Source organism: Mytilus trossulus, chromosome 10 (assembly GCF_036588685.1).
Source record: "Mytilus trossulus isolate FHL-02 chromosome 10, PNRI_Mtr1.1.1.hap1, whole genome shotgun sequence".
NCBI classification, from domain to species: Eukaryota; Metazoa; Mollusca; class Bivalvia; order Mytilida; family Mytilidae; genus Mytilus; species Mytilus trossulus.
The window spans coordinates 17,353,062-17,369,116 of NC_086382.1; the positions used below are offsets into that span (position 1 = coordinate 17,353,062).

Below are 16,055 nucleotides of genomic sequence, written 5' to 3' on the forward strand. Positions count from 1 at the left end.
GAGGAAATCTGACATGGGGGTAAAAATGTTTATCAGGTCAAGATCTATCTGCCCTGAAATTTTCAGATGAATCGGTCAATCGGTTGTTGGGTTGCTGCCCCTGAATTGGTAATTTTGAGGAAATTTTGCTGTTTTTGGTTATTATCTTGAATATTATTATAGATAGAGATAAACTGTAAACAGCAATAATGTTCAGCAAAGTAAGATCTACAAATAAGTCAACATGATCAAAATGGTCAGTTGACCCGTTTAGGAGTTATTGCCCTTTATAGTCAATTTTTAACCATTTTTCGTAAATTAAAGTTATCTTTTACAAAAATCTTCTCCTCTGAAACTACTGGGCCAAATTAATCCAAACTTGGCCATAATCATCTTTGGGGTATCTAGTTAAAAAAATGTGTGGCGTGACCTGGTCAACCAACCAAGATGGCCGCCACCGCTAAAAATAGAACATAGGGGTAAAATGCAGTTTTTGGCTTATAACTCAAAAACCAAAGCATTTTGAGAAAATCTGACATGGGATAAAAATGTTTATCAGGTCAAGAACTATCTGCCCTGAAATTTTCAGATGTTTCGGTCAATCGGTTGTTGGGTTGCTGCCCCTGAATTGGTAATTTTGAGGAAATTTTGCTGTTTTTGGTTATTATCTTGAATATTATTATAGATAAGAGATAAATTGTAAACAGCAATAATGTTCAGCAAAGTAAGATCTACAAATAAGTCAACATGACCAAAATGGTCAGTTGACCCCTTTAGGAGTTATTGCCCTTTATAGTCAATCTTTAACCATTTTTCATAAATCTAAGTAATCTTTTACAAAATCTCCACTGAAACTACTAGGCCACAATAATCTTTGGGGTATCTAGTTTGAAAAATGTGTCCGATGACCTGGCCATTCAACCAAGATGGCCGCCACGGCTAAAAATAGAACATAGGGGTAACATGCAGTTTTTTGCTTATAACTATGAAACCAAAGCATCTAGAGCAAATCTGACAAGAAGTTAAATTGTTAATCAAGTCAATATTTATCTGCCCTGAATTTTTCAGATGAATTGGACAACTGGTTGTTGGGTTGCTGCCCTCCAATTGGTAATTTTTAAAGAAATTTTGCTGTTTTTGGTTATCTTGAATACTATTATAGATAGCGATAAACTGTAAACAGCAATAATGTTCAGCAAAGTAAGATCTACAAATAAGTCAACATGACCTAAATGGTCAATTGACCCCTTAAGGAGTTATTGCCCTTTATAGTCAATTTTTAACAATTTTCATTAATTTGGTAAATTTATGTAAATTTTTACCAAATATAGTTCTCTGTTACTAATGGGCAAAGTTCATGATAGATATAATTGTAAGAAGCAAAATCGTTCAGTAAAGTAGGAACTTCAAACACATCACCATCACCAAAATACAATTTTGTCATGAATCCATTTGTGTCCTTTGTTTAATATGCACATAGACCAAGGTGAGCGACACAGGCTCTTTAGAGCCTCTAGTTTTTAGTTATTGCCCTTTGTTGGATAAAATATGTGCAACATGGAGGACCTTGGAACTTTGTGGTTTTAATAAGTTGTAATATGGTTAATATAAGCAGCATATTATCAGACTATTACATGGCATTTTTCATATCGCATGTATTATCAACCCTTGGTTCAATATCAGCCCTAGAGCCGCATGGCTCGAGGACTGATATTGACCGAGGGCCGATAATACATGCGATATGAAAAATAACATGTTATGATCTTTTTATCATATGCTTCAACAATGGAGAAAAATAACAGATTCATATATTAATCCTTTTACATGGTTCCCAAATAGAAGTTCAAAGAGAGAAAGGTTCATGGACGTCGGAAGTTCGGAACCCAAATTTAGGCCACACCAATTTGATTCCTTGTTCGACCAACATGCCCGCACCTATTTTTTTCAAAACAGAATTTTTTTATTTTTTTGATATTCCTGCTTCCCGCATCCGGAAATGTAATCATGTCCATTTCCCGCACCGTTTCTTTTGTTGTAAATATTCAAAAAGATATCAACATCTGTTTTTAAAATCACATTCTAACCTGTATATAACGATTTTAAACATAAAAGCACCCCACCACACCGTGTTAATATCTGTAAGAATATTTGTTTTAGCATGAAACCTATTTATCCAAAGCGGGAGTGCTCCGATATAAATTTAGAACAACAGAAATACCTTTTAAGAACAAAAAATAGTTTCTTTCCCCCTTACTTATATTCCCTATCAACAAATGTTCATTGTTAGAATAAAGTACAAAGAACTTCTGAAGGATTTGCCTTTTACTGCAATTATATTGTATGCTGGCGAAACAAAACTATCCATAGCTGCTGCATGTTTGTGCACCTGTCCTGATTGATTCAGGGGCCTGTCATTCAGCATCGTTTGTTGATGTTGTTCATTGGTATTTTCCCGTTCGGATCTCATATTAGATCGTTGGTTTTCCTGTTCAAATTGTGTACTACGCTAATCATTTTGGGTCCTTTTTAGCTTGCTGTTTGGTCTGTATCAAAGCCCTGTGTAAAAGGTTGTACTTTGACCTGTGCTATTATCAGGTTGAGAACAACCCACCATCAGACAAGGGGTCATTTTACTGATGTAGAAAAGAAAATAGAAATACCAACATGACCAAGGATTTGTTTAGTTCTTATATACAAAACCTTTGAAAACTTATAATTTTGTACTCAAAAAGTGGAGAATTACATCATATTTTAAACAACTTTTTCTAAAAGGGGGGTCCACTTTAATATTTTGAATATTTATTAAACTGTTAAAGTAAATGTGTTAACATGGTTAAAGTCCAGGAATATTACAAAAATTCTTGGACATGTTTTGACCATTTTTTTAATACCAGATAGATATATAGTTCTTTGAGAAAATATGAACCCTTTTGAACAAACAAATATATTATAACTTATATTGATTGATCCCTCATAAATTATGTAAAAGGGATAAATTTATAACATTAAGGGTTGCCCCCAAACTGAATATGACTTGGATGGAGAATTGTCTCATTGTCATACATAGACCAGATTTAGTTATTTCTTTGTGAATAGGGAAACAATACTTCAGAAATTAAAGAAATGTCAAAGTACAAGTGATAAATCAAGTTTTAATATAGCCAAAACCTACTATTTTATGTTTACAAAAAAAAAAAAAATTGCTCGCCTCTACTTTTCAAGCTTCGCCTCAAAAATTTGCAAATTAAATATTTTTTATTAAAATTTTCAAATCGCTCGCTCGCCCCAAATTTTGGAGTCCAAAAATCCGTAGAACAAGAAATAAAATTGGTGTGGCCTTAGTATATTCTATATGAAATCTTTCTATCATATGCTTCAACAGAGAAAAGAAATCATTTAAATATGGATGAAAGGACAAAAAAACAATTCAACAATACACATAATGAACACTATTTGAAACAGTCAACTTTTTTTATAGTAACTTTCTAACTTATGTTTGAAACTTTTAAAAAATGCATTTATTTAATAATTTGATTGATTTTTATACGACCGCAAATTTTGAAAAAATTTTCGTCGTATATTGCTATCACTTTGGCGTCGTCGTCGTCGTCCGAATACTTTTAGTTTTCGCACTCTTACTTTAGTAAAAGTGAATATAAATCTATAAAATTTTATCACAAGGTTTATGACCACAAAAGGAAGGTTGGTATTGATTTTGGGAGTTTTGGTCCCAACATTTTAGGAATTAGGGGCCAAAAAGGGCCCAAATAAGCATTTTCTTGGTTTTCGCACTATAACTTTAGCTTAAGTTAATAGAAATCTATGAAATTTTGACACAAGGTTTATGACCACAAAAGAAAGGTTGGGATTGATTTTGGGAGTTGTGGTTTCATTAGTGTAGATATTAGGGGCCAAAAAAGGGCCCAAATAAGCATTATTCTTGGTTTTCGCACAATAACTTTAGTTTAAGTAAATAGAAAATAATGAAATTTAAACACAATGTTTATGACCACAAAAGGAAGGTTGGTATTGATTTTGGGAGTTTAGGTCCCAACAGTTTAGGAATTAGGGGCCAAAAAGGGACCCAAATAAGCATTTTTCTTGGTTTTGGCACCATAACTTTAGTATAAGTCAATAGAAATCTATGAAATTTAAACACAAGGTTTATGACCATAAAAGGAAGGTTGGTAATGATTTTGGGAGTTTTGGTCCCAACAGTTTAGGAATAAGGGGCCCAAAGGGTCCAAAATTAAACTGTGTATGTAGATTTTTAACTTTTGGTCCCGTTTTCAAATTGGTCTACATTAAGGTCCAAAGGGTCCAAAATTAAACTTCGTTTGATTTTGACAAAAAATTAATCGGTTGGGTTCTTTGATATGCTGAATCTAAAAATGTACTTAGATTCTTGATTATCGGCCCAGTTTTCAAGTTGGTCCAAATCGGGGTCCAAAATTAAACTTTGTTTGATTTCATCAAAAATTGAATAAATGGGGTTCTTTGATATGCCAAATCTAACTGTGTATGTAGATTCCTCATTTTTGGTCTTGTTTTCAAATTGGTCTACATTAAAGTCCAAAGGGTCCAAAATTAAACTTAGTTTGATTTTAACAGAAATTGAAATCTTAGTGTTCTTTGATATGCTGAATCCAAACATGTACTTAGATTTTTGATTCTGGGCCCAGTTTTCAAGTTGGTCCAAATCAGGATCTAAAATTATTATATTAAGTTTTGTGCAATAGCAAGTCTTTTCAATTGCACAGTATTGCGCAATGGCAAGAAATATCTTATTGCAAAATATTGTGAAATAGCAATTTTGTTTTTAATTAGAGTTATCTTTCTTTGTCCAGAATAGTAAGCAAGAAATATCTAATTGCACAATATTGTGAAATAGCAAGATTTTTTTTTAATTGGAGTTATCTTTCTTTGTCCAGAATCAACTTGAATCTTTGTTACATACAATATACAATGTATATTCACTTTTTACTACCAACTGATAAATTAAAATAATCTTTACCATTCAGTGATAACAAGCAGTTTTTTTTACATCTTAATATTTTATGATGTATTTAAATGAGTAGTTATTGTTGCAAACTACATTAGAAATTTTAATTGAGATTAGTTTTGGAATAAGGGAAAGGGGGATGTGATTAAAAAAATTGGGTTCAATTTTTCTCATTTGAAATTTCATAAATAAAAAGAAAATTTCTTCAAACATTATTTTGAGAGAATTAATATTCAACAGCATAGTGAATTGCTCTAAGAGAAAACAAAAATTTTAAGTTCATTAGAACACATTAATTCTGTGTCAGAAACCTATGCTGTGTCAACTATTTAATCACAATCCAAATTTAGAGCTGAATCCAGCTTGAATGTTGTGTCCATACTTGCCCCAACCGTTCAGGGTTCAACCTCTGCGGTCATATAAAGCTACGCCCTGCGGAGCATCTGGTTATAATTCTTAGTAGTATTTTACAAAATATACTTTCCAGTAGTATATCCAAATAATTGTTTTGTACACCACTTTGTAATGTTTTTGCAGAGTATTACCAGAATGCCATGCGATAACATTACGGAAAGGCATGTGATAACACTCGAAGCATGTGCTAAACTTTTCATATCAGCCCGCTAAGCACCAATTAAAAAAATATGGAATTTACGTTAATTTAATGCTATTATCATACAGTAAAAATCATGTTATTTAGTCTAATTATATGATAATATTATTTGTCATATACTTGTACAAAATATTACTTAAAGAAGTAGGTCCAATAGGACCACTTTTTGGCCCCAAAATAAAGCAGTTTTACAAAATTGTTGAAATGTAAACTTTTAGTTATTTATTGGACAGTAGAATGCTTCTGCTACTTAAATTTGGGCTGATTTTGACAATACAATGCACATATATCGGGAACTAGCACCATTAAGTCATGCTAAATTATTGAAATCTTCACAATTCTAGCATTTTAGTTAAATTTTAGACGGTTTTCGTGCAAAACAAAAGTGGCTGCATTCGTGTTCATCCGTAATGTTGAAATTTAAGTTGGTTTTTTTTATAATACATAACATATATAAAGGTTAAGGATGAACACGGATGCGGCCACTTTCATTTTTGACAAAAACCATCTGAAAAATGACATTTTTCTGCATATTTGGTAGATTTCTCATATTTTAGCTTGAATTTTTTTATGACTAAATCAGTTAAAATCTTTCACACAATCTAATTGATTCAAATAATATAGACACTAAAATGTTTAAAAAGTGGTCAAAATCTTTCATCAGATGAACATGAAATTTGAGGCTAAAATCGGTCCTTACGGGACCTACTCCTTCTACAGTTCAATAACATTAACATTTATAAATATTAAAAGGCTATGAAAGGAATACTAGGTTTATTGACAAGATTTCTTAGAATTTTCTTTGTAAAGACATGATAATTGTTGTGACAAGATAAATAAAAAGCTTATAATATCAATAAAAAACAATTAAAGTTAAGAAATTTGTATTTGTTTGTCTCAATTTGTCTGTGAATTATTTATCTAAAAGTTTTCAGAGAGACAAAATTTAATAGTTCTTATCTATATTTCTTCTGCTAAAGTATATGATAAAAAGATCATTATATGTCATTTTTCATATCAAATCCTTTATCAGCCCTCGTTCATGATACATGTATCAGCCCTCAAACCTGCGGCTCCTGGGATGATATCATGACCTAGGATTTAAAGGGTCAGATATGAAAATGCTGTGTAATAATCTAAACTTATTTCACATAAATAAATGGAATAATTTGTTCCATCAGGAAATTTTCTTCTTCATGTACCTGAACTTTCAGTATTAAATTTTAAAAATCATTGACACAAATTTGCTATTGACTTTGCTTTTCTGTGCTGTAATAAAATGTCAGAAAATCGGGCCAAATCAAAATTCAATCAGCGATGAGGAATGATAAAAAAAATGACATGCATTATATTAGTAACACCAAAAGGGTCAGTAGTTTTGAGATTGCTATACAATATTTTGTTTAATTTCTTGCAGAAGCTTGAAAATAAAAAACAACAGAAATAGTAATATGTGTTTAATATCTAGACATTTTTCCTGTTAGAATCAAAGACATGAATGAATGTATGGATGTGAACTCCAAAACAAAGTTTATTATAATTTTGTCTCTTTTCAGATTTGTAACTGTTGTATGGGAGCACAAGATGAAAAACAGCATTGTGTATCACTCGACTGTCCAATATTGTACAGACTTAACCTTGCCTTAAAAGATAGCCATAAAGGAACACATTTCAGGGATATTATTAACAAGTGTTTTGAATTTTGACACAAGATATAGAGTTTAAAAGTTTGAAACTGAGTTGTTGTTTGTCTGTGATCATATATTTGTGTTTGGGAGTTGATGGTTGTTATTGTCAGGTTTACAGTGAGGTATTAAAGGTGATCCCTTTATATGCTCTATTTTTTCTTTAAAATAGATCAGGCATATTTGTAATGTAGTAACTACTCAGAAGTAATAAAACAAACTGTCAACATAGATTAAAAACTTTAGGACAGGTGAGACATGTCTTTAGTATGCATATACATATATTCATCACAATTATATTTATGACAATTCTTTGCTCAATATTTGTACTTTCTGGCTGAATAACTCATAGCACCATAAGAAAAGTATCTATATGTTGTAAGTCTAGTTAAACTTGCAGATATTTTCCTTTTGTAAAGGTTTGTACAGAAGTAAAAAAAAATCATTGTTCAATGTAATGTGGAATGCAGTACATTTATCATTTGAATATATGTTAACATTTTGTATTAATACCGAGTGTGTTGCAGAAATTTTGGGTTGCCTAGGCAGAGTCATAAGAAAGCTTTTTCCACCAGTGGTGTCAACTCTCAGTTTATATGGTTAGCCACTGATAGTAACTCAATGGTATTTTGTATGCAGTTGTGCAAGTATTGGCAAATTTTTTTCCATGCATGGATATTTTGAGAAACATCTTTTTGTGCTGTGATAATTGAACAAAAATTAACAGGTTTAATATGATATAAGAAATTGTTTCTAGGTTTAAATTTTTATTTATTTTTGTTTTATAAGTTTGGAAAAGATGTGGTCAGAATTATTTTTTTAATCATAGATTTTCTGAAATTTCTTCTTATAGGATTTCAACAGAAAAGATAGATGGATGTAACAATAAATTTAAAGGTGCCATTTTTATTTTATTTTTATAAAGGTATAAATTTACTTAATGTTAAAATATCTCAAATTTTCAAAACCCTCTTGTTTTGGAATTTCAACAACTATATTGGTACATAGGTATTATATACAGTCAAAATTATTCGCCGTTGTCAAAGTTAAGATAAAAACTTAGTTTTTGTCAAGCCTGTGACTTCTGTGGCAGAAAGCTGGCGGCAGTGGCAGAGTTTGTCCACTTCTTCAAAGTTTTATATTTAAGAAGGTGGAAGACCTATGTGCTTCATACTTTGTATATAGATGCCTTATGTTAAGCAGTTTTCGTCTGTTATCTGTGACCTCATTTTCTTGGTTCAGTGACCACTTAAAAAAAAAGTTTTTAGCAAAACTGTTTGTACCTATCAAGAACACATCCTGAATTAATTACCGTATCAATCAAAATTTATAAAAAATGACAACCTAGTGCTATGAAAATAAATTTCTTTGTAAGCTTCACACAGAACATTTGCAAGAAGGGTCCTTGCTGACATTTGATTGTCAGTGTTCTAGTTGTAATGACTGAGGTACAAGTGAACAACTGAATGCTTAGTAGGATAATGTATTAAATCTCATCATTTAGATGAATAAGGATTATTAATTTTGCATCTTTGTTTTACTATCATTTTCAGATTTCATCTGTAGATCATTGTACATATAACCTGTATTTATTCAAAGAAATTTGCTCATACTGACACACAAATGCTGATTGTCATGTTATTTGTTTATTTATGTATATTATGCTGCAGAATTGTATAAATAAATTTTTATTTCACATCTAACGTAAGGGTACCCAAATTGAACCTATTTAGAAAAAATAGCAACGGAAATCTTACAAGATTTCCTAGAGACTAAATAATTTGTATTTTTATGATTTGATACTATGCACGTCTTTCAACATAGGTAAACATATTTAGACATACACAAAATGTTCACAGTATTTATCAACAGATGGACTGTTTACTGAAAAAACAAAATGTACGAAAACGTCATCATGCGACGTCATCAAAACGTCATCTTTTTAAAATTAGCAAATACAATATATATTATAAGTATCCATTTCGTAAAATATGAAGAGGGAGCATGGACTAATATCCAATTGTTCAAAATATTTGATGAAATTAAACAAAAGCTTGGTTATTAGACTTTTGACGATGTGAATTTAAGCATGGATGCAATTTGGGTACTCCTCATTACAGAATTATGGATAGTTTGGAGGTTGATTCAAACCCATTTTTTTATGACTCAATATGGATTAAACATTAAATTGGTGTACCTATACAATAAAGAAGGACAGGGCTACAAAATATACACATTAAGGACATTTATTTCTTGATCATAAAACTAGAGGCTCTAAAGAGCATGTGTCGCTCACCTTGGTCTATGTGAATATTCAAGAAAACAAAGGAAGCAGAAGGATTCATGACAAATTTGTGTTTTGGTGATGGTGATGTGTTTGTAAATCTTAGGTGTCAGACCACCAATTACTCCCTCAAATTTAGAATGTATGTAAAAGTAGGCCTACTGGGGACAAAAAATAGTGCATTTGATGTCATTGTTTACTTAAACTACCCAAAAAATTTTGCAGAAATGAAACTTTTGGTGAAAGAGAAATATATTAAGACCATTTTGAGCCCAAAGGAGTATGTTTGATATGGTCATAAAATGGCCCCGGTTTTTCGCGTAAATTTAAAATTCGGGTTTATCGACCAATATCACGCTAAATTATAGCCAACACATTGACTAGCTAGGATATAAACCATTTTGTTGAAAATTTTACGTTTCTGTGTTTCATTATGACATCACAAGTTGTACTCATATTGATTTTTCACGAAAAAATCAATGAAAATGGGTGAATTTCCATAGATCATTGGACAGGAAACATAGAGTGCATACGACGACAACAAAGATCTTTTAAAATAATGTTTGTGAAGACATTTCAAATTTCTTATTTGAATCTTAAGCTTGTCGACGCCTGCACTCTATGTTTCCTGGTCCTTTATTTGACCGAAATCTAGCTGATTTTGTCATATTTCAACAAAATCCCTTATCTTTACCTTTTTGGATGTAAAAATCAATGTCATAGAATTAAACTTTGACAAAATCAGTACTGTTTAACTTTCTAACATGTCTTTAAGGCAACTTTAGACATTTATCATCTTGTAACTCTGAACTTTATAATTGGGGCCAAATATGACCCTTACCGAACTTACTCCTTTACTTGTCTATGAGTTGAAATTAAAAATTTAGGATTAATGCGCTCCATAGTATACTAATTTAAGATTTCAAGAAAACCAGGGGTTATTTTTAGTGGTACATCCATTCGGAAGGTATCTTCTTTCTTATATGGCTTTAAAGGTGTGTCGAAAATTGGCGTGAAGAAAGGTGATACCTGTAAGATTCAGGACATACCAGGTTTGTAAGAGGTTAAACTGAAGATAAAAATTTTAGAATGCTATGAAAATTGCAAAATTTGGTTGAACAGATAGGGACTTTTAATTGGTGGTCTGACACCTCTTACTTTACTAAACATTGTTGCTGCTTACAATTATCTCTATCTATAATGAACTTGGCCCAGTAGATTCAGAGGAAAATGTTAGTAAAAATTTACAAACTTTATGAAAATTGTTAAAAATTGACTATAAAGGACAATTACAGGCAGATAGATCTTGACCTGATAAACAATTTTACTTCTTGTCAGATTTGCTCTTAATGCTTTGGTTTTTGAGTTATAAGCCAAAAACTGCATTTTACCCCTATGTTCTAATTTTAGCCGTGGCGGCCATCTTGGTTTGATGGCCAGGTCACTGAACACAATACCCAAAAGATGATTGTGGGTAAGTTTGGATTAATTTGGCCCAGTAGTTTCAGAGGAGAAGATTTTTGTAAAAGATAACTAAGATTTACGAAAATTGGTCATAAATTGACTATAAAGGGCAATAACTCCTAAAGGGGTTAACTGACCATTTTGGTCATGTTGACTTATTTGTAAATCTTAATTTGCTGAACATTATTGCTGTTTACAATTTATCTCTATCTATAATAATATTCAAGATAATAACCAAAAACAGCAAAATTTCCTTAAAATTACCAATTCAGGGGCAGCAAGTCAACAACGGCTTGTCCAATTCATCTGAAAATTTCAGGGCAGATAGATCTTGACGTGATAAACAATTTAATCCCTGTCAGATTTGCTCAAAATGCTTTGGTTTTTGAGTAATAAGCCAAAAACTGCATTTTACCCCTATGTTCTATTTTTAGCCGTGGCGTTGGATGGCCAGGTCACCGAACACAATTTTTAAACTAGATACCCTAATAATGAATTCGGCCATGTTTGGTTAAATTTGGCCCAGTAGTTTCAGAGGAGAAGATTTTTGTAAAAGCTAACGACGGACGAGGACGACGGACGACAGACGCCGGACGCCAAGTGATGAGAAAAGCTCACTTCGGTCTCACTAATTAGCGACAACAAGAATTTTAGCGACAACAAGCGACAAGAAGCGACAACAAGAATTATTTTAGCGACAACAAGCGACAAGAAACTATTTAGCGACAAGAAAACATATTTGTTTTAATTAAAATTTATAATTGCAATAAATATTAAAAGAATATGCAAAAGAAATAATTTTAGCGCCAGAAAGTTTAAATTGATAGAAAAAAATGAAACATTATTTACATATTCGAGGCCCCTCATGGGGGGGTCCTAGTAATCACATAATCACCATTTTTTTGCCAATATAATCACATAATCATTAAATATTTGCTTATCTTTAGTAATCAAATAATCATAAACTAAAAATACAGTCCTAGGTAATCAAATAATCATGAAATATTTGGCTTAATAATCAAATAATCATTAAAAAAAACGGCCAAGTAATCACATAATCAAAAACCCCATATTCATTTTATCATCTATTATGTATAACAGTCAGTATTACGTTTAATTACAAATAAAGCATCGAATTGACATAACAAGAGTACACTTAGAGCATAGTTTTAAGCAAATGATTCAAAATGGTATATTCCATTATGCCCACTCCATATATATCTCCATTCGTTTATTCATACTTTGACTTTGATGAAAACAGATACATACATTATCTTATACATATTCTTCATATTTAAAAATAAAATGAAGCTCAACCTCTTTCTTCTTCACAAATGTTTAATTTCTTCATCTACCAATATACTAATATTAACTTCACAATCTCTTTCTTCCTCACAAATGTTTCATTTCTTCGTCTATCTATATAATAAAACATTTTAATTAGACATCTGCTCGTAAATTTAAAAAAAAAATTACATACAAATTTCTTTATATGCAATAAAAAAAAATGTTTTCTTGTCGCTAAATAGTCTTCTTGTCGCTTGTTGTCGCTAAAATAATTCTTGTTGTCGCTTCTTGTCGCTTCTTGACGCTTGTTGTCGCTAATTAGTGAGACCCGCTCACTTGGCTCTTTGGGCCAGGTGAGCTTAAAAAGTAGGTAAAAAAACTTTCAAAATAGGTGCAATATGGGTACCGTCACGTTATACATGTATCACGATTACAAATGGTAGCTAATTTTGTAATTTATTTGGAAAAAAATATAATAAGTTGAAAATCAGAGTTATTTCTTTCATTTTAGAAGGGTAGACATTTATGTTTTGTACTTTATATCCAGACTCAATACAAAAGAGCTATGTTACATTTACCTTAACCTTACACACGCGTTTGTTCATATCCCTTCATTCATTTTGTTTGGCCATTTGTCTGTTTGTGCTTCCAGTATTTTTGTCAGACTGGCATCTTTCTCATGTTCTTCATAGTTAGTCAGTGAAAATGTTTCCACCTTTAAATCTGTCAGACTGTCTTCTTCTGCATTTCCAATACTTTGAGTTACAGGTAAAGGCATCATTAGCTCATTGATGAAAAATAATCTGTGCTACCATTGTAAGCAATAGCATTAATTGTCATTTATGTTGCCAGTGTAAAGAGTCATGTTTGAAACCCAAAGATGACATATAGAAAGTACAAATAGGAATGTTAAATTTTCAATCTTATGATTTTTAAAGGCTGTGGCTATTTAGCTGGATCCGGCATAATAGCCTCTGAGGTGCTATTTATATGAACATTCTGCTTGACATGCTAGGTATAGAACTGATATACAAAAGCACCTTATAATGGGAATCCGGGTCCGTTCGCGCCTATTCACGTTCGCACCCACTCATGTTCGCCCCCTTTCACTTTCGCACCCCACATGTTCGCGCCCAATTTTAATTGGTTTTGTCAGAGACATATAGTATATGTCTCTGGTTTTGTGTTTGATAACTTTGCAATCAAGTTTTGGCAAGTAGAATTATTAAAAGTATAATTGATTTCATTGTCTCAAAATAAAGCGAGACAGCATTTTTTAAGTGTTGAATAAATCTTAATGATGTTTTTTTAGAGCGTATTGTTAAAAATAATAATATTCCTTTCTATGATTGAAGTGGGATTCTGTCAACGTTTTATTTAATAGTATATGTCTCTGGTTTTGTGTTTGATAACTTTGCAATCAAGTTTTGGCAAGTAGAATTATTAAAAGTATAATTGATTTCATTGTCTCAAAATAAAGCGAGACAGCATTTTTTAAGTGTTGAATAAATCTTAATGATGTTTTTTTAGAGCGTTTTGTTAAAAATAATAATATTCCTTTCTATAATTGAAGTGGGATTCTGTCAACGTTTTATTTTGTGTTGAATAACACTTAATCATGTTTTGTTTATTGTATTGCCTATAACTTTGTTGCATTGACTTGTTTCAAAATGAAGTGAGATTCTGACTACGTTTTTTTTGTGAGTTGAATAAAAATCATGTTTTGGTTTATATAATAGTGTATTGCTATATTTCATTATTTCATTGTTTCAGATCAAAGGGACCAAGCTGTTATTAAAAACAATTATCTTTTGGGTTTAATTTATCATATACAATATTCAATCTTTTACTCATACCAAGCTACAAATACATTCAGTATTTACGTCAAAGCAATTAAAAACAACAATCCTGATTTTCCAAATATTCAGCTGGAATTTGAATTAAAATTGGGCGCGAACGTGTAGAGTGCGAACGGACCTTGGGTGCGAACGTGCGAGGTGCGAACGTGTTAGGTGCGAAAGTATATTGGGCGCGAACGGACCTGATACCTTATAATGGAGCAAAGATATTTTCTCTTTCTTTTAATTTTTACAGGATATTTTATTTAAACCCTGGTGTTTTCTTCTGCTTTCTATTATCTGCTTTTGATGGTTTGTGAATAATTTTTATACAATTTTATATTGGTATCACATTGTCTTCTGTGTCTTCCAAAGATATTTGGTTTCTGGACAATAACTTTAAGTATAAGTAAATAGAAATTATGAAATTTAAACACAAAGTTTATAACCACAAATGGAAGGTTATGATTGATTCAAGGTTTTTAAGGTTCCAAAAAAGGGCCCAAATAAGCATTTTTCTAGTTTCCAGATAATAACTTGTGGAAGTGTACCGATCTCTCTGAAGTTATATCACAAGTTTCCATACCACAAAGATGATATTACAGATCAGGATTGAATTTAGGGGGGTGTGTAATAGTTCAAACCGCTTAGGAATTAAGGTAAAAAAAGGGGGACCCTCAACAAGGGTTTCCTGGTTAATTGACAATTTAAAAGCTGTGTAAGGGAGGCCTTCCAAGCACATTTAAAGTACAAGGTTGTGTATGTTTGGATTACCTCCCTTACACTGCTTTTAAATAATGTATACCGAAATGTTGTATTGACTTGAGGTGATTAGCTGTCAATTTATTTTTAGAAGTTACTATTAAAGAATTATTAATGATACCCCCGCTTTAAAAAAGTCGGGGTATACTGTTTAACCTCAGTCTGTCCGACTCCTATGAATATTTTGTGGCTTTGTTCTCAGAATCTACTTGACAAGGATTTGTGAAATTTGGTTTCAGGGTTTATATAAGTCAGTTATACCGTGTGATGTGTTTTCAGATTCATCACTCAACAACTTATTGTTTACCAAACACTTGTATAATTGTACACATGATAGCCAAGTTGAAAATTTTCGTCACATTTTTCTAAGGAACTACAATACAAGGATTTCTAAAATTTCTGAAATTTGGTTTCAGACTTTATTTAAGTCTGCTGTACTGTGTAATTGGTTTTCAGATTCTTCACTCAACAACTTCCTGTTTACTGAAAACTTGTATCATTTTCACATGAGAATGGTAATGGGGAATGTGCCAAAGAGACAACGACCCTACCATAGAGCAAACAACAGTAAAAGGCCACTAATTGGTCTTCAATGCAGCGAGAAACTCTTGTACCTGGAGGCATCCTTCAGTCGAGATTTACTTTTAGTCGAGTAGCAAGTATCAAGTTACAAAAAGCGAGTATCGAGTTATAAAAAGGGAGTATCGAGTTTTTAAAGTTTTAAGCCATAATCAAGAATCGTTTTTGAGATACAGTGCGACATGTGAAAAAAACACACCCCTGTTTTAGTTACAAAGTGCCGTAAATCAAAAAGTTAAAATCTAATTTTCACCAAAAAGTAGACAGATCATTTGACCATCATAAGAAACAACTATCGAGTTATAAAAAGCGAGTATCGAGTTAAAAAAAAGTGAGTAGCGAGTAGCAAAAAGCGAGTATCGAGTTATAAAAAGTGAGTAGCGAGTAACAAAAAGCAAGTATCGAGTTATTAAAGTGAGTAGCGAGTATCAAGTTATAAAAAGTGAGTATCGAGTTATAAAAAGTGAGTAGCGAGAAACAAAAAGCGAGTAGCGAGTTATAAAAAGTGAGTAGCGAGTTATAAAAAGTGAGTAGCGAGTAACAAAAAGCGAGTAACAAGTTA

At 31.8% G+C, this 16,055-nt stretch overlaps 1 protein-coding gene across 7 annotated transcripts in view; it reads left to right on the forward strand.

The window, feature by feature from the left end:
- Positions 1-12,804, forward strand: part of LOC134686962 (DNA polymerase zeta catalytic subunit-like) — a 193,362-nt gene extending 180,558 nt beyond the window's left edge. For all 7 annotated transcript variants that reach the window (XM_063546850.1, XM_063546847.1, XM_063546851.1 and 4 more), the window contains one exon: positions 7,151-12,804. In XM_063546850.1, coding sequence (XP_063402920.1) covers positions 7,151-7,300 — 150 coding nt within the window. In that variant the 3' untranslated portion in view covers positions 7,301-12,804. The remainder of the gene's footprint in view (positions 1-7,150) is intronic.
- The last annotated feature ends 3,251 nt before the right edge of the window (positions 12,805-16,055 follow it).